Below are 17606 nucleotides of genomic sequence, written 5' to 3'. Positions count from 1 at the left end.
CACCTCTCCTCGACTAGTTTAGACCAGTTTACAGGCATTGCTGTATTCTGGGCTGTGGTGTAGTTCCTGTGTTGTCCGTTAACTTACTTGGATAGAAGGAAGTTTCTTTGCTCACCAGTGGGAGTGGGGAGCCTTGAGCAGCCTACCTGTCCCTGTAGGAAGTGACCTCAGCACAAGAAGCTGTAGTAATTGGTTGTTTTGGACCATTTGTAGCTCTTTTGTAGTACCCTGTTTAAAATCCGCGTTTGCACGGCTTTGCATCGCTGTGCGCATAGCGTAGCGCCGGTTAAACAAGGTTAAACTTCTTCTGTCTCCGCCAAGTCTGCTCTTCAAATTTTCCCTTAAGGAAGCTCTACTCTTAGTATAATCAGACTGCTCACTATATTATAAGCCTAGCACTTGTTCTCAATACTTCTCTACTAAGTAAGCACTCTCGTACTAAGTAAAGCACTACATCTACCTACCACCCCTGTGAATATCCACTTCCATTAAAGGTACAGCACTCCCTTATACTGTTCTAGCATGTCGAGTGGTAGATTACTGGCGTCCTCTCCAGTTCAGCTGGTCAATCTGGGTATCTTGAGACAATGCTACAATTGTCTCATGTACACAGACAACCCTCTCCTCCTCCCAACAAACACAAATACATGTGAGAGATGCAACTATATAGCCAAACTCGAGGCTGAACTCTCTCAACTCAGGGCTGGCATGACCAGACAGGAGGAGATGGTAACCACACACACAACAATCCCAGTCCCACATAGACCTACCACAACTGCAAACCAAACACATAAAAACACAAAGACATACCCGGAGGCTCTAATAAAAAACTTACCAAAACAACAGAGGCTCCCAAAGCAGACATCCAAAAATCCACCACCTCAGAACAAAACACATGCAACACATACTTCAATAAATCAGTGTGTCAACCAATCACAGCCCTTTAGGCAAAACACCATGCCTGATACACTAGTAATAGGTGACTCTATATCAGACACACTGATGTCCCGCTGACCAGGCTGAACAAGGAGAGGGTGACTGTGAGCTGTCTGTCAGGAGCTAGGATCCGCCACATAACACACGCACTCAAGTCACTCCAAGGCAAGTACAAATATGACTCCGTCATTGTCCATGCTGGCGTGAATGACCTGAGACGTACCTCCCTGGACTACATGAAAAGAGACATAGAGGAGCTCTCCGATTATGTAGCCCAGGCTGGTATGACCCTGACCCTGAGCAGCATCTTGCCCTCACCAAGAATGATACCACAATACAAAGACAAGATGATCAGCTTTAATAATTGGCTCAAGTACTGGTGTCATTCTAAGGGGATCCAATGTCTGTCTGCCTGGGATGACATGTTGGACAAGCCACGCTGCTTCGCAAGGGATGGCTTACACCTGTCACCACTGGGCTTCCAGATGTTGGCTAAGGCTCTTGACACCCCCATAGTGCCTTTTTTAGGCAAGGCTCAAAAGACAAACCCACCTCCTTAGAAAACAAAAATGGAAAAAAAACTAAGGGTAATGCTGCTCAACGCCAGAAGTCTAAATCTCAAGATGCAGGCACTCGATGCACTCCTTAGCATGGAGTACATCGACGTCTGTGCAGTAACTGAAACCTGGTTCAAGGCTCCTGAGAGCACCCCAGCGCTACCAGGCTATACCTCGTATCATGCTTTTCGGCCCCAAAACCTGGGCCGAACCACAAAGGGAGGGGGAGTGTCCATATTCATCAAGGACACCCACACCTCCAGGTTAGTAGCAACACATGAAGCATCAGAGACCATACAGGTGCAACTAACCATAGGCAAAACTGCTATACAACTGGTAGCATGTTACAGACCACCCTCCCAATTTCAGGAACCCCACTCAGCCTTCCTGAAGACATTGGAGGATATGAATGTATCACAAAATACCATCATACTGGGAGACTTCAACTACCCAAACATAGATTGGGTACATTATTCTAGCCCTAATACCCTAGCCCAAAGGTTCCTGGAATTCATAAAGTCAAATGCACTGGAAGAACTAGTCACCTCTCCCACTAGGGGAGATAATATACTAGACCTGATCATCACAAACATGGGGACAAAATGCTCCACACCGGAAGTATACTCCTCACTAGTGAGATCTGACCACAAACTAATCGCCCTGGATATACATATCCCACCTCCACCCCCAGTACAAAAGACCACAGTGAAAAACTTCTCAAAAGCAGACTTCACTCTTCTTAAGATTGAGATGGTATCCTTTAAGCCCACTGTGCCAGTGGATACCACATCCCACAATGCCGAATCCTTCACAAATATTTTCTATGGACATCTCCAAGAATGCATGGATCATGCAATCCCAAATAAATCCAAGTCCCTCTCCACCAAAGGCAAGCGTCCTGTCTGGTGGACCTCAGCCATTAACAAATTGTATAACAAAAGAAGGAAGCTACTGCACGTCAGAGCAAAATCCCATGAAGGGAAGACATCTCTGATCAACATTAGCAGAAAACTACATTCTCTCATAAAAACATCCAAGGCCAACTTTGAGAGAAAAATCACAAAGGACACTAAAGATAACCACAAAGCCTTCTTCAGCTATGTTAGAAACCTGGGCGGAAACCCTCAGATATGCTCAGAGTTAGTTCACAACAACAAAAAATACACTGAACCCACAGATATTGCCAACATTCTGGCTGACAGGTTCAGTGCAAATTTCTCCCTCCTCACCCCCAAAAGAAGAAATACTTATCCCAGCTGAATGTAATCTCCCTGTCATCTCAGATGTCCAAGTGAGAACCGCCCAAAACAAAGCTTAAAACACAGCATCAATGGGACCTGACGGTATCCCGGGTTGCGTGTTACGTGAACTCCAAGAGGAGCTAAACCCACACATAAAAATGCTATTTAACCTTAGCCTTACTTCAGGATATGTACCTGAACACTGGCGTACAGCAACAGTGGTCCCACTCCACAAAGGGAGTACCTCTACAGACCCTGGGAACTACCGCCCCATAAGCTTAACCAGCCTGGTCTGCAAAGCTATGGAAAGAATCATTATGGAACTCATAAACAGAGACATAGGGGACCTACAGACACTTGACCCCACCCAGTTTGGCTTTGTAAAGGGCAGATCCTGCCTTTTGAACCTGGTTGACTTTTTCGAAACAGTCACTAGAGCCATTGATGAGGGCAAAGCAGTCCATACAGCCTACCTGGACTTGGCTAAGGCCTTTGACACAATACCCCACTCAGGCATCATAGATAAGCTCAGCAGCTTAAACGTAAACCCTTATGTCACTAGATGGGTTGCAAACTGGCTAAAGGACAGAACCCATAAAGTTAAAATCGCTGGAGCAATGTCAGACTCAAAGCCAGTCACAAGTGGTGTCCTACAGGGATCTGTCCTGGGGCCCCTCTTGTTCGGCATTTATTTCTCAGATGTTAAAGCAAACATGGGAGGGCTGTGGCTGACAAAGTTCGCAGATGACTGCAAACTAGGCGCCATAGTCGATACACCAGCGGATACATACATCCTACAAAAAGGCCTCACAGAAACGGACAACTGGTGCCGGAGTCACGGCCTTAAACTAAATGCCAAAAAATGTATAGTCATCCCCTTTGGGAAAAACAAAGTACCCACAAATTATCACATAGACAGCAACCCACTGAGTACGGAAAAAGTAATCAGAGACCTAGGGACCCAAGTCGACATCGACCTCTCATTTGACACCCACATTGTCAAAGTGGTTAGAAAAACATTCTACCTTGCACACCTCATCATGAAGGGATTCACATCCAGATTCAGGGATGTCATTGTACCCCTTTACTCCTCCCTCATCAGACCCATGATTGAGTACAATGCCCCATTTGGTATGTACCTCACCTGGCATTTGCAACAGCTGGAGAGACCACAAAAGTACCTCACCAAGAGGATCAAGGGTCTCCAACATATGTCTTATTCTGCCAGACTAAAGAAACTTCAGCTCTATTCAGTAGCATACCGCCTGCTCAGAGGTGATCTCTGCCTGACGTACAAGGCCATGTCCAATCAGGATCTGATGGACATGCTCCACCTCAAAAATACAAATCCATCAGGACCACGAGAGCTAAAGACTTAAACCTCGGCACAAGTATGAATAGGACATGCTGGAGGGATAGATTCATAACCCAGAGGCTTCCCATGCTTTGGAACAAGATCCCAGTTCGTATTAGGTAGAGCCCCTCACTGACTGTCTTCAAGAGAAATCTTGAAGAGTGGATGGGAGATCGTAAGTTTACCCCAGGGCTCACATCTGTGTCACTGCTAGACAGGGGCACAGTAAACTAATTCTATTATATAAGGGGACCTTCATTGTGTCACTACTATAATGAGGCACAGTATTCTAATTTTATTCTGTACATTTTTTACCATTTCATGGGGTGGCAAAAGCCACATCACTATGGCTAGGCTTACAAATGCCCCAGGGCAGATAGCCTAGTACTATACTATGAAACTATGAGTATAGGCAAAGATGAAGAAATAGGGGGGGGGGGGTCCTAATTGAAAGACCTGCACTGGTAGAGTTTTTAATAGAATCTAGAACAGAAGCTGCCACTAAAAAAGGAATAATTAGTAGAACACATGAAATATTGCATGATAACTATAAGAATCAATCAAATGAGGTTGGAAAGGATCGGGAACAGAGATTGGATAAGCAATTCACAAAGAAACAATGGGAGGATATATGTATGTCTCCCAAATAAGCAACAAAATGTAGAAGATTTAGGATTTTTCCCTGGAAATGTTTACATAGATATTTTTATACCCCAAGTAGACTTCAGAGAATTTTTTCTCAGGCAGACAGCAAATGTTGGAGGTGTGACTGGGGAAAAAAGAGGTAACTGAGGACATATTTTCTGGGAGTGTGGTGAAGTGGCAGACTGTAAGGATTCCCTGCAGGATGCATTGTCGGAGATGCTGGGTGGGCAGATTGGTCTGATGAAGGCGATCGTTTTTTTGCACTTTGATACAGAATTGGAATTGCGTAGGTATGGTAAAGCCTTGCTGTGTCTAATAATGGTGGCTGCCAAAAAGCAGATACTAGAAAATGGAAATCATAATCTAAACCAACTATAATAGAAGTAGTGAGTATAGTAACAGAGATAAAATTACTAGAATTGAGATCTTTAGAAAAGGGTGGGAGTAAGGGCGGCCACGGTGGTGCAGTGGTTAGCATTGCCGCCTCACAGCAAGAGGTTCTCCGGTTCGATCCTCGGCTGGGGTGCCTTCTGTGCGGAGTCTGCATGTCCTCCCTGTGGTCGCGTGGGTTTCCTCCGGGTGCTCCGGTTTCCTCCCACATCCCAAAGACATGCTGTAGGTGGATTGGACACTCTAAATTGGCCCTAGGTGTGCGTGTGAGTGTGCCTTCTGTGGAAGGTTGGGCGCCGGGCTGGCAACTCGACACTGTAAAACTCCACTGCCAATCAATGTGCGGACAAGGTGATCCGCTGTGGCGACCCCTAACCGGGAAAAGCCGAAAGGAGAAGAAGAAGAAGAAGAAGAAGAAGAAAAGGGTGGGAGTAAGCTACACAGGAAAAAATGGGAATTGTGAGAACAATACATACAAGGGAGGAATGCGGTTTAAAAGGCGGCAGGACTTTAATGAACTATGCAATGTTTGACTGAAAAAGATTAGGTAGCTTATAAGTGATGTATAATGTTTGCAACTGGGAGTGTGTCAGTATGGATTGTGATGTAAAATGCATCTAGAATTGTGTCAGTGTGGTTTGTTTTCATTTGTATAAATGTATGATTCTCGATGTAAGTGATGGGATAATAAAGATGTTTCTTGTTTTAAAAAAAAGACAGGAATTTATGTAATATTGCTTAGGTTATATGACATATAGCAATGTTTGTGAAGTAAAACGTTTATGTTAATTAAAGTGTGAATGAGAAGTTGTTCAATCTCGCCGTTTGTTCTTACACGTGGCTACGGAGCCGATCGCTTTCCAAGCTCAAGATCTCTGAGTAGCTCGAGGCACAGTGCCTATCCCATGATGCTCTCTGACTTAACCCCAGATCTAGTTTGCCACTGCAACAGATCCCAAGTTCTCCAGAGAGCTCGGGCCAGCATTATTATTTTTTCTGTCTTTGGATAATTTGTACTGATATTTTTCATGGAGTTAATATTCTAATTGGTAGATAATCTGTTCCTGTTATTTTTTTAGGGCTGTGTCCCTCTTTTTGTGTGGATTTTAGCTGTGTTTGTGTTGTTGGAGCGGTTGCTCTTGGGCCTTGCCCTCTTTTTCTTTTAGGCACGTCTGTGCTTCACTCATGTAGCTGAACAGGGCTCTGTCAACTTGATTTCCAGATCCCTTATACTTAGCCTTTAGATAGTGTGCTTTTTGCTATAAATATTTAGATAACTGTATCCCTTATACTTAGTCTTTAGATAGTGTGCTTTTGGCTATAAATGTTTAGATAAGTAGAAAGTTCAACAGTTTTGAACTCCTTATAGTACCTTTTTGTTTCGTATTATCAGGGATCTGATAATTGTGTGCTGCTTAATATGTCTGACCAAAAAGAGAAATAGAAGTCAGGTTTCAAGGTGTGTGACTGTGGGCAGAAAATGTCTATTACGGACAATCATGTGTCCTGTGTATATTGTCTAGGACCTGTGCACTTACAGGAGGATTGTTCTATCTGCCACTCTTTTAGTTGCAGAGTATTACTTGAAAGAAGAGGAAAGCTACTTGATAGAGAACTGTTGAAACCTGAATTTCAGGAAGCCTTGAATAAGTCTGACCAGACCTCCAAGTCTTCGAAAGGGTTGAAGTCTTCAAGGGTGTTCTCAAAACCCAGGCCCTCAGTTCTGAGCACCTCTGTTAAGGTGCGGTCGCCGGTTCCTAAGTCATCGAGCCGTGCACCGAACCAATGTTTCGGAGCCAACCCTCTGAGCTGGAGCCGGTGTCAGAGGTGTTGAAGTCTCCAATACTTAGATCTGTGGCTTCTTCGGTCCCTTTGGCCCGTTCTTCTAGGACCCTTTCAGACGTCGATGTGGATCATGTGGTGCAGAGGCTTTTAGAAAACCCAGCATTGGCCAAATTACTTTTGGTTTCATCCCATCTGGGTTCGATTCCTACTACTGTCCCTTTGCCTGTGACTACTCCTCATCCTCCGAGCTTACCTAGGCCTTCGGAGGTGGAAGATCTGATGGTTGTGGAACCCGCGGAGCCGAGTCCTGTCCCAGTGACTTCAGCTCCGTTGACCCTGATCACTTTGGTGCCGTTCGAAGAGTCTCGGAGCCGAGGGGGGAGGAGTCGAACCGACGTGTCAGTTCCGACCCTTCCTCTCGAGGCCTCGGCGCAGATGAGCTCAGGTTTGGAGCCCTTGGTCTTGGCACCGAGGATGCTGCCTTCTTCCTCGGAACAGGTGTGGTCCTTGGGTCGAGACTCCAGTGCCTTCGATGCCATGAGGAGGGTAATGTCTGCCAAGACTCTCACTTCCTCAGGTCTTTCATCTTCCTCCCCTAAAATACTGCTTTCTGCCTCTATATCGCAGGTTCCTACTAAGCGTCGAGACCCAGAGCCTCAGGTAACCCATTTGGGTGAACTCTGCTCTACTGAGACTACACCAGACACTCCCACTGATGAGGTCCCCAGAAAGAGAGTTTGCAAGAGGAGGCATTTGGATTCCCCTCAGGAATCCTTGACATCAGACACCGACTTAGAGGAATCAGAAGGGTCCCTGCGGTCCCCCTCAAAGGATGTCTCCTTTGCAAACATCCTGGAAATACTGAAACAGAGGGGTGACTGGCAGTCCGTTACCCCTACTGAGGATGAGTCGTTGCTCCTGAAGGTCTTTGGGTCTCAACCTTCCACCTCCTGGGTTACTCCGCCTTTCGACGAACTGATGGATCTGGTTGCTCGTAGGGCTTGGGATTCCCCTGATTCCATGGAACCAGTCCCTCGGAGGCCCAATAAGTTCATCACTTCCCCCAAGACAAACTGTATCACCAGGCATCAACTCATTCTTTCCCGGGATCATACGATCAATCTCTGTTCTCGGTTAGGAATAACCATAAATTTTGAAAACTCTGCCTTATTACCATCGCAGCATATCTCCTTTATCGGAGCAGATCTAAACACCACCACCGCATTGGTCAGATTACCTCAAGAAAGAGTTCTCTCTCTACGAAATCAGGTGTCCCGCTTGCTGGCATCATGGCAGCTACCCTCATAGCAGTTCCTCTGGGATAGATGCACATGCGAATACTCCAATGGTTGCTTTTCACCCAGTGGTCTTATCAACAGCTCCCATTGTCTTTCAAGATCCTGCTGACAGACTGTTGCAAGAAGGACCTTCTCTGGTGGCTGAACAGTCACCAGGTGACAATAGGTCGACCATTTGTACTTCCCCCTCCCGTAGCCATGGTGACCACGGACGCTTCACTAATAGGGTTGGGGGGGGGGCTTTTTCAGGGAAGAACTGCCCAAGGTACCTGGTCAGAGATGGAATCTCATTTGCACATCAGTGTCCTGGAATTGAGAGCGGTGCTTTTAGTGTTGCAGCATTTCCACAACTCTCTGCTTCGGGACACGATTGCAATCCAGACGGACAACATGTCGGTGGTCTGGTACATCAACAAACAGGGGGGAACCAAGTCTTACCCCTTATGCCGAGAAGCCTTGAGAATTTGGCAGTGAGCTGTATCCACCGGGTGCTTTCTGATAGCAATGCACATCCCATGGAAATCCAACGTGATAGCGGAGAAACTGAGCAGAGCAGTTCTGTTGCTCCATGAGTGGTCCCTCAAAGAAGAAGTGGCAGAAATTATTTTCCGCAGATGGGGCCACCCTTGCTGCAACCTTTTTGCATCCCCGCTAAATGCCAAATGCAGAAGCTACTTTGCCCTGAATCCTCCTTCGGGAGACAGCCCAAGGGATTCACTCGTGCACGATTGACCCTCAGGTCTCCTTTATGCCTTTCCTCCAACCCCGCTGATCCCCAGATTTTTACAGAAAGCAAAAAGCTTGGGAAGGACTGTTATTCTGATAGCCCCCTTTTGGCCTCTGCAGATATGGTTCCCCTTCCTTTATCAATATCAACTGGAAGAACCTTGGTTTCTGGACCCAGTGCCAGACCTTCTGACTCACTCATCAGGAGTTCTTCACCCATCTCTACAGTCCCTCAAACTGACAGCTTGGCTGCTCCACTTCCCAACCTAGCCAGGTCATATAATTTGTCTTCCGCGGTGCAACATATTCTGGTCTCCTCTCATAAAGTCTCCACCAGAAAACTATATAACAGCAAATGGAAACGTTTTGTTTATTGGGTCTGTCAACATGATATTGATCCCTATATCTCTCCTATTGATAGTGTTCTGGAGTTTCTGACTATGCTTTTTCACAAAGGTGCAGCAGCAGCCATTGTAAGAGTTTAATTGGCTGCAATATCCAATTTTCACCTGAGATTTGAAGGGTCTAATCTTATCTCTCACAGATTATGTAAAGCCTTTCTGAAAGGGACTCATCACCTTAGGCCACCTATCAGACAACCAGTTGCCCCCTGGAATTTAAATGTAATACTATCTCAGCTTATGCTTCCCCCCTTTGACCCTGCATTTTCTTGTCCCTTGAAGTTCATTTCTTGGAAAACAATATTCTTGGTGGCTATTACCTCAGCTCGTAGAGTTTCGGAACTATAAGTTCTTTCTATCAGGCCTCCATATCTGTTTTTTCATCCCAACAGAGTGTGTCTCAGGACAAATCCCACCTTTCTTCCTAAGGTCTGCTCCGAGGTCAGTTTGAACCAGTCTAGTGAGCTACCTTTTTCAGACACCATTCAAATAAATTAGAATATATGTTTCATAAACTTGATGTTCACAAACAATTGAGGTTTTATTTGGACAAGACAAAGGAGTTTAGGAAATCGGAACAACTCTTTGTTTCTCATGCGGACAATAAAAAGGGGCTGCCTGTAGCTAAAGTTACATTGTCTAAGTGGTTATCTGATTGCATAAAATATATATATTCATCAGCCAACCAACCTTTGGAGCATAGTGTGAAAGTGCATTCCACCAGGGCTGTGTCTACATCTCTGGCTCATGCAGCCCGTTTGTCCTTTGGACACTGTTTGTGCAGCTGCTACTTGGTCCAAACCTCATACATTTATCACTCATTACAAAGTGGACTGGGCCTCCAGGAACAGGGCTTCCTTTGGTTCCACTGTTCTCAGGAATGTACTCCCATGAGCCACCCAGGATTAGGGTGCTTTGGATGCTACCCACGTGTAAGAACAAAAGGCGAGATTGAACAACTTCACATAAAGAAGTTATGTTCTTACCATAACGTTCCATGCGAGTTGTTCATCTCACCTTTGTTCTTACACTCCCTCTCACCTTCCCCCTCCAGGTTCTTGAAGAAACAGGTATGACTGGTGGTCTGGTTGGTCTAACTAGTTTCCTTTACTCCAGCCAGAGTATTTCTTGGCAAATTGTAAATATATGTATACATGTGTATATGTTTGGCATATTAGTATGTTTAGTGATATTTTTTCTTGCTGGGTTCAGCAAACTAGATCTGAGGTTAGTCAGAGAGCATCATGGGATAGGGACTGTGCCTCGAGCTACTCAGAGATCTTGAGCTTGGAAAGCGGCCAGCTCGTATCCGATGGATCGGCTCTGTACCCACATGTAAGAACAAAGGCGAGATGAACAACTCACATGGAACGTTATGGTAAGAACATAACTTTTTTTTATTTTTATAAGAATTTAAATTTGCCTATGTCACAAGTGATAATTCAGTAAAGGTGTTTGAAAAAAATGGGTATGATATGTGAGAGATGTATTTACACAATATCACTGAAGGCAATGCTCTCACATAAAAGCACTCCTAATGTTAATCAGGTTGTCAGTAATACACGTGCTGCACAGCACCAATCATATACAATTCAAAGCAGACACTTAAGTCCATATATGCTGAGGCACTTAAATGTAGCCTTCCTAAACCCCACAGACCTTCTAGATGAAGTACACATAACAAATATCCTCAGCAGCCCCAAATGCACTCTTTCAAAACAACACCAACATCAGCACATACAACTACATCTCATGGAAGCTCTACTTATAAGTCCATAAGGCAAGTCACCACACAACCCAACTTTCTGATCAGTGGACACTCCATTGTGAGACACACTGATGTTCCTCTCACCAGGCTGAGAAAGTCGCAGTCAGTTTCTTTATCAGAGTCATGATACACCACATTATGCACGGACTCAGGTCATTGGACCACAAGTACCAGTATGACTCATCGTAGTCCATGTAGGTGCAAATGACCTGAAACGTACCTCTCTAGACTATATGAAGAGATTCGTCATGGAGCGCTTGGAATATGTGTCTCAGGCTGGTTATGAGCCAACCATTTTACCTTCAAGGATGATGCCACAATATGAACAAAACATGACTGACTTTAATAATTGGCTTTGTTTCTGGTGTCATTCTAAGGGGGTGCAATATTTGTCAACATGGAAGGAGATAGTCAACAGACCACGCTGCTTTGCCAGGGATGGTCTGCACCTCTCCTCCTCTAGGCTTTTGAATATTACCTAAAACATTGTCCTCCCCCATAGTGCCTTTTTTAGGCAATGTCAAACTGAAAGTACTTCTTATAGGTTCATAGGTGTTTACTAGGCTAACAGCCACAAGGGCCTTTTTAAGCCTATCCATACATCCCAAATCTCTGACAAGTTCTGATACCCTTGATAAGTGTAAGCAGGGGCTTGAGAAATGAAACATTTGCAAGCTAGGCCTGGGAGGTGACCCATTTACAAGTTGCCTTTGTCCATTAGAGACATAGGTGCCAAATCAGGGATGAATTTTCTGTTCCCCATCCAGTTGTCCAGGTTGCACTTGAATTGGGTTAGAGAGGAACTCAGCTTCACATGAATGAGGAAGCCTGTTCCAGAGAGTGGGTAATCTCTGCGATACATACTTCTCTCTAGCAGGTCCTATTTATATCACAGGCAAGGTTTAAGTCTTTAGAATGGGTAATTCTGGTGCTGTTTGTTTTGCAGATATACAAGAGGTCCATCAGAGTGGGGTCTGACAATGCCTTGTATGTCAGACATATATCCCCCCCCTCAAAAGCCTTTAGGAGGCAGAATACAGGGATAGAGCCTTGAGGTGGTCTGCATAGGACATTTTACTTAAGCCCTGTATTCTTTTAGTGAGGAACCACTATGGACATTCCAGTTGTTGGATATGCCTGGTTAGATACATACCAAAGGGGGCATTGCACTCGATAGGCCTGATAAATGCTGAATACAGTGGAACATTGACTTCCATGGACTTAGATATCATACCTTTGTTTATAAGTTGCACAACATAGAATGATTTCCTCACTACTATAGACACATGGTGGTCAAAGGCTAGATTACTATCTAGCACTTCTGACATAGCAAATCCAAATCAAGAAAATCTTAAGGTATTACTGCTCAGTGCTAGGAATCTAAACAAAAAACTCCACTTCCTACAAGGTCTCCTTACCTTAGAGAATGCTGAAGTCTATGCAGTCACTGAGACATGGCTTAAAGCTCCAGAGAACACACTGGCAGTGCAAGGCTATAATGCCTTCCACACATTTAGACCGGCTACTACACAGACAGGGATTAAAGGTGGAGGTGTTTCAGTTTACATCAAAAGTAAATATCCCGCAAGGCTGGTCAAATAGGCAATGCACTTCAGCTTCTCTACATTCAAATCACCATAGGCAAAATCCCATACCACTTCCTTGCAAGCTGTAGGTCCCCTCTGTATGACCCAGGACACCCATAACATGTATTAAACCTTTTGGAAACTCTCACCATCTAGCCCAGTGCCATATTTATGGGCAACTTTAATTACCCCCATTATTAACTGGGAGTCGTATATGACACCAAACATAAAGACACAGATTCCTGGATTTTGTAAACACAAACTCCCTGGACCAGATTGTCAGTACACCAACCAGGGGTGGACCCATACTGAATTTGTTCCTCACTAATATGGGAGAGTGCTGCACACTCCCTAGTCTAATGTCTTCTCTGGTAAGATCAGACCACAAAATAGGCTCCTTTGAAGTAAAAATAAAACCTGAAACCTCAACTAACCCTGGAATATTCAGAACTACTCTAAGGCTAGCTCCCTACTATTAAGTGATAACCTGGCAAAATTTCAAGCCCTCATAGACTCTGAGAACACTGCTGTCTGTGCAGAACTGTTCATATATACCCTATACAAGCACGTTAATAGCTGCTTAGAGGCAGCTGTACCCACCAGGAAGAAGTACAGAACTAACCCAAAAAACATGCCACCACGATGGGATCACAACATCAGTAGGCTGTATAACAGAGGGATGAAATTCACGGCTAAAATTAGGAAGTGCAGGACTCAGCAGAATAAAAGCACTGTCATAAAAGTAAACAAACAATTCTGAGGACAAATAAAGTCTACCAAAGTCAAATTTGAGGCAAATTTGGTATTCCAGGCCAAGGACAGCCAGAAGGCATTCTTTAGCTGTGTCTGCAACCTCAAAGCAATACACAATTGTGTGCAGAGCTCATTGTTAATGGAGCCACCTATACTGACCAGAAGATATAGCAAACATACTGGCAGACAAATTCAGCTCTAACTTTATCCCTCTCTCCCCTCAGTAAATATCTTTACCCTGCTATCATGGGTAACGGGTGCGTATTAATGCTCTCTCTAAGGCCAAGAACACTGCATCAATGGGCTCAGATAATATTCCAATATGCCGTCTAAATAACATGAAACATGACCTTTCAGGCCCTCTGGAATTGCTGTTTAACTGTAGCCTCCAAACAGGCTTTGTGCTTCATGAATGGAGAACAACAGCAGTCATCCCGCTGCACAAAGGTGGGACATCTACAGACCCACAAGTCTCATATGCAAAGCCATGGAAATTATCAATAATGACATAGGAAGCCTCCTGACACTGGACCCAACCCAATTTGGTTTCGTCAAGGGCAGGTCATACCTACTCAACCTGGTAGACCAGGTGTTCCTCAAGGTTGTGTTCTCAGCCCACTGTTGTTTACTATCCTAACCCATGACTGCACAGCAAACTTCAGTACAAATCATATTATCAAGTTAGCTGATGACACCACAATAGTGGGTCTCATAAAGAGAGAGGACAAGAGTGCATACAGAGAAGAGGTTAACACACTGTGACTGCCTGATGTGCAAGAAACAACCTTGACCTGAATGTTAGTAAAACAAAAGATATCATCATAGACTACAGGAAGAGGCAAACAGCCTATACACCACTCCTGATCAATGGCGAGATGGTAGAAAGGGTAAGCAGTACCACATTCCTTGGAGTTCATATCTCTGATGATCTTGCTTGATTTGGGAACACCTGCCACATAGTTAAAAAAGCACACCAATATCAAAAAGGTGAAACTACCATTGTCAGCACTTTCCACCTTCTACAGAGCAGCAGTTGAAAGCATCCTAACATCCAATTTGCTGTTCGGTTTCAGATAAGAAATCACTGCAGAGAGTGGTGAGAGTTGCCGAGAGGATAATTGGCACTAGTCTGCCCACAGTCCAGGATCTTTATACATTGAGGAGCCTAAAGAGAGCCACCAAATTACTAAATGATGCAACTCATTCTGCAAACAGTCTGTTTATGAACCTGTCATCAGGTAAAAGATACCGCAGTATTCAATACAGGACAGGTAGATTCAAAGACAGTTTTTATCTGAAGGTGATCAGACTTCTTAACTCCAACATTAGGTGTGATCATTGATAGCTCAGGATGTTGGGACTTCCCATTCATTGTGCGATATTATTTCATCTATTATTTATTAAGCCCCGCCAACCATTATGATTTATACTACTAATCCAGCTGCAATTTTTTTAATTCATCTGCTACTACTATATGCTTGTTCGTCCATAATGTGGTTCATGTGCAATACTATTACTTGAACTTTACTGCTAGATGTGTGTTTTTAGTATCTTAACAAGTGTGTGTTTCTAGGAATATATGTAGCTGTATACTTGTGTAGAGTTGATTTACAAGATGGTGGTAGTATTATTATATGTTGTTTTAAATTATGTTTTCTGTGTATGTGGTTTCATTTTTGTCTGTTCCATGATGACCTGATTGCATGGAATCTCATTTAATCAACACTTGTGTAGATGAAATGAGACAATAAAGTTACTTTTGACTTTGACTTTAGACTTCTTTGAGATGGTCACCAAAGCAATAGATGAGGACAGAATAGTACATACTGCCTACTTTGACCTGGCCAAGACCTTTGACACAGTACTCCACTTGGACATTGTTGACAAACTCAAGAGGTTAGGTATAAACCCTTATGGCACCCGGTGGATAGCCTGCTGGCTCGCAGACAGGACACATGAAGATAGAATTGTGGAGTCAACCTCTACAAAGAGGGCAGTCACAAGCATTGTCCCTCAAGCATCAGTCCTGGGACTACTGTTTTTGGCATTTACTTCTCTGAAGTCAAGGCCAATGTCAGTGGCCCCTGGCTGACTACATTTTCTGATGATAGCAAATTAGGAATGGTCATAGAATCCCCCACTGACACAAATGTTCTCCAGGAAAGGGTGACACAGACAAAAAAACTGGTGTCAGAGCCATGGCTAAAACTAAATGCCAAGAAATGCATAATAGTATCATTCGGGAAGTCATCCACCCCTGATAACTGTCATATCAACAACACACCCCCTAAGAAATGACCCAGTAGTCAAGGACTTGGACACACACACAGACAGTAAACTAGCCTTTGAACATCACCTGTCCACAGTAGTGAGGAAATCATTCAATGCTGTGCAACTTACAAACAAGGGTATTACATCTATGTCCAAGAAGTCATTGTTCCACTGTATTCAGCATTCATCACACCTATCATTGAGTACAATGCCCCCTTTGGTATGTACCTAACCAGGCACATCCATCAACTGGAACGTCCACCGAGGTTCCTTACTGAAAAAGTACAGGGAGTAAGTAACATGTTCTATGCAGACTGCTTCATGTTCCTTTCCTTGTATTTTGTTTACTACAGGCTTTTGAGGGGAAATCTGTGCCTGACATACTAGACATTGTCAGACCTCACTGTGATGGACTTCCTGCATATCCGGAAAACAGACAGCACCAGAATTACCCATTCTAAAGATTTAAACCTTACCTGTGATATAAATTGGACCTGCTGGAGAGACAGGTATGTATCATAGAGACTACCTTTTCTCTGGAGCAGTCCATTCATGTGAAGCAGAGTTCCTGCCTAACCCAAATGAAGTGTAACTTGGAAAATTGGATGAGGAACAGGAAATGTATCCCTGGTTAAGCACCTATGTCTCTAATGGATACCTGCAGCCTGTAAATTGTTCATCTTCCATGCCCCTGCTTGTAAATGTTTCATCTCCCAATCCCCTGTTTACACTTAACAAGGGTACCAGGACTTGTCATATGTGTGTATAAATATATATATATATATATATATATATATATATATATATATATATATATATATATATGCACTTGTCATATGTGTGTATAAATATATATATATATATATATATATATATATATGTATATATCAAGAGAGAGAGAAAGATAGATTGCATTAAGTAGACAATTAAGTTACTGTTCAGTTTGGTGCTTTATGATTCTAGGCCAGAGTTATGGTCATATTGTAACAGCAGCATACAACTTTGAATCACATCTTAAACACAGAAGTTATTACAGTTGTGTGGTGTCATACCTGTATCATCTAAACACATACATTTCATTAGAACTTTTAAGTCAGTTTAAAGTTAACTAAATGAGTCATGTTTCCTTTTTTTTCCAGATTATGTCCGTGTTGTAGACATGGGACTTCTGGAGTTAACAATAATCGCTGTAAAGCCACATACTGATGGAGAAAAGGTTGGTAACATGAAAAAAGTAAACCTAGTAAAACTGGTATACATTTAAGGTTTGTTATAAAGCATGTAGTGAACATCTCCATCTGTATTTTTATTTTTAAGACTCACTTCAGGTCTGGAAACAGAAGAGCATGTATTTTACCAGACCAAGAAGAGTTGTTATCACTGCTCTTGTGTTTGCACATTACAGCTAAAAATAATCACGAACTTGGTACTCCAGTTGTGTATGGTAACAAGGTTTCAGTCCATTCTTCTTTTAGTTTATTTAGTCTCTCTGAAACCTTTACAGATAGACAGATATTTGAAATAAGAAATATGTTAGGCTTTGTAAGTCTTCTACTCTTAACTTTACCAATATCCTGTTGAGCACTGTGATATTATGGAATTCTCTTTTAGAAAACAAAAGTATACAGAACCATTGAGTGTACTTCTGTCATTTACATCACAACGAATGCTTCATTTGTTCTTGATTAGATCTCGATTATAAAAAAAGGAAAATGGGAAAATTAAAACGATTATTTTTTTTTGTTTATTTTTTTTTCTGCCTTTTCCCCTCAGGAAGTGTACTTTACTGCTAATGATGTAATACAACTGAAATTGCATTGCAACAGTTGTAAAGTTATTCTTGTCCTGAAGAGTATTTTGTTGATGCTTTATTTCTGGGACAAACACTTCTGAGG

The 17606-nt window shown here is 43.2% G+C and overlaps 1 protein-coding gene across 1 annotated transcript in view; it reads left to right on the top strand.

Annotated features, from left to right (window-relative positions):
- The window catches only part of ATG2B (autophagy related 2B), a 1825281-nt gene that overhangs the window by 1211218 nt on the left and 596457 nt on the right, over positions 1 to 17606 (top strand). Inside the window, exon 26 of the mRNA XM_044074646.1 lies at positions 16851 to 16927. Within this exon, the coding sequence (XP_043930581.1) occupies positions 16851 to 16927 (77 nt within the window). The remainder of the gene's footprint in view (positions 1 to 16850; positions 16928 to 17606) is intronic.

This window comes from Protopterus annectens, chromosome 6.part0 (assembly GCF_019279795.1).
Source record: "Protopterus annectens isolate FY-2018-M chromosome 6.part0, PAN1.0, whole genome shotgun sequence".
In the NCBI taxonomy this organism is placed as follows: domain Eukaryota; kingdom Metazoa; phylum Chordata; order Ceratodontiformes; family Protopteridae; genus Protopterus; species Protopterus annectens.
This window is presented reverse-complemented; position numbering and strand designations above follow the sequence as displayed.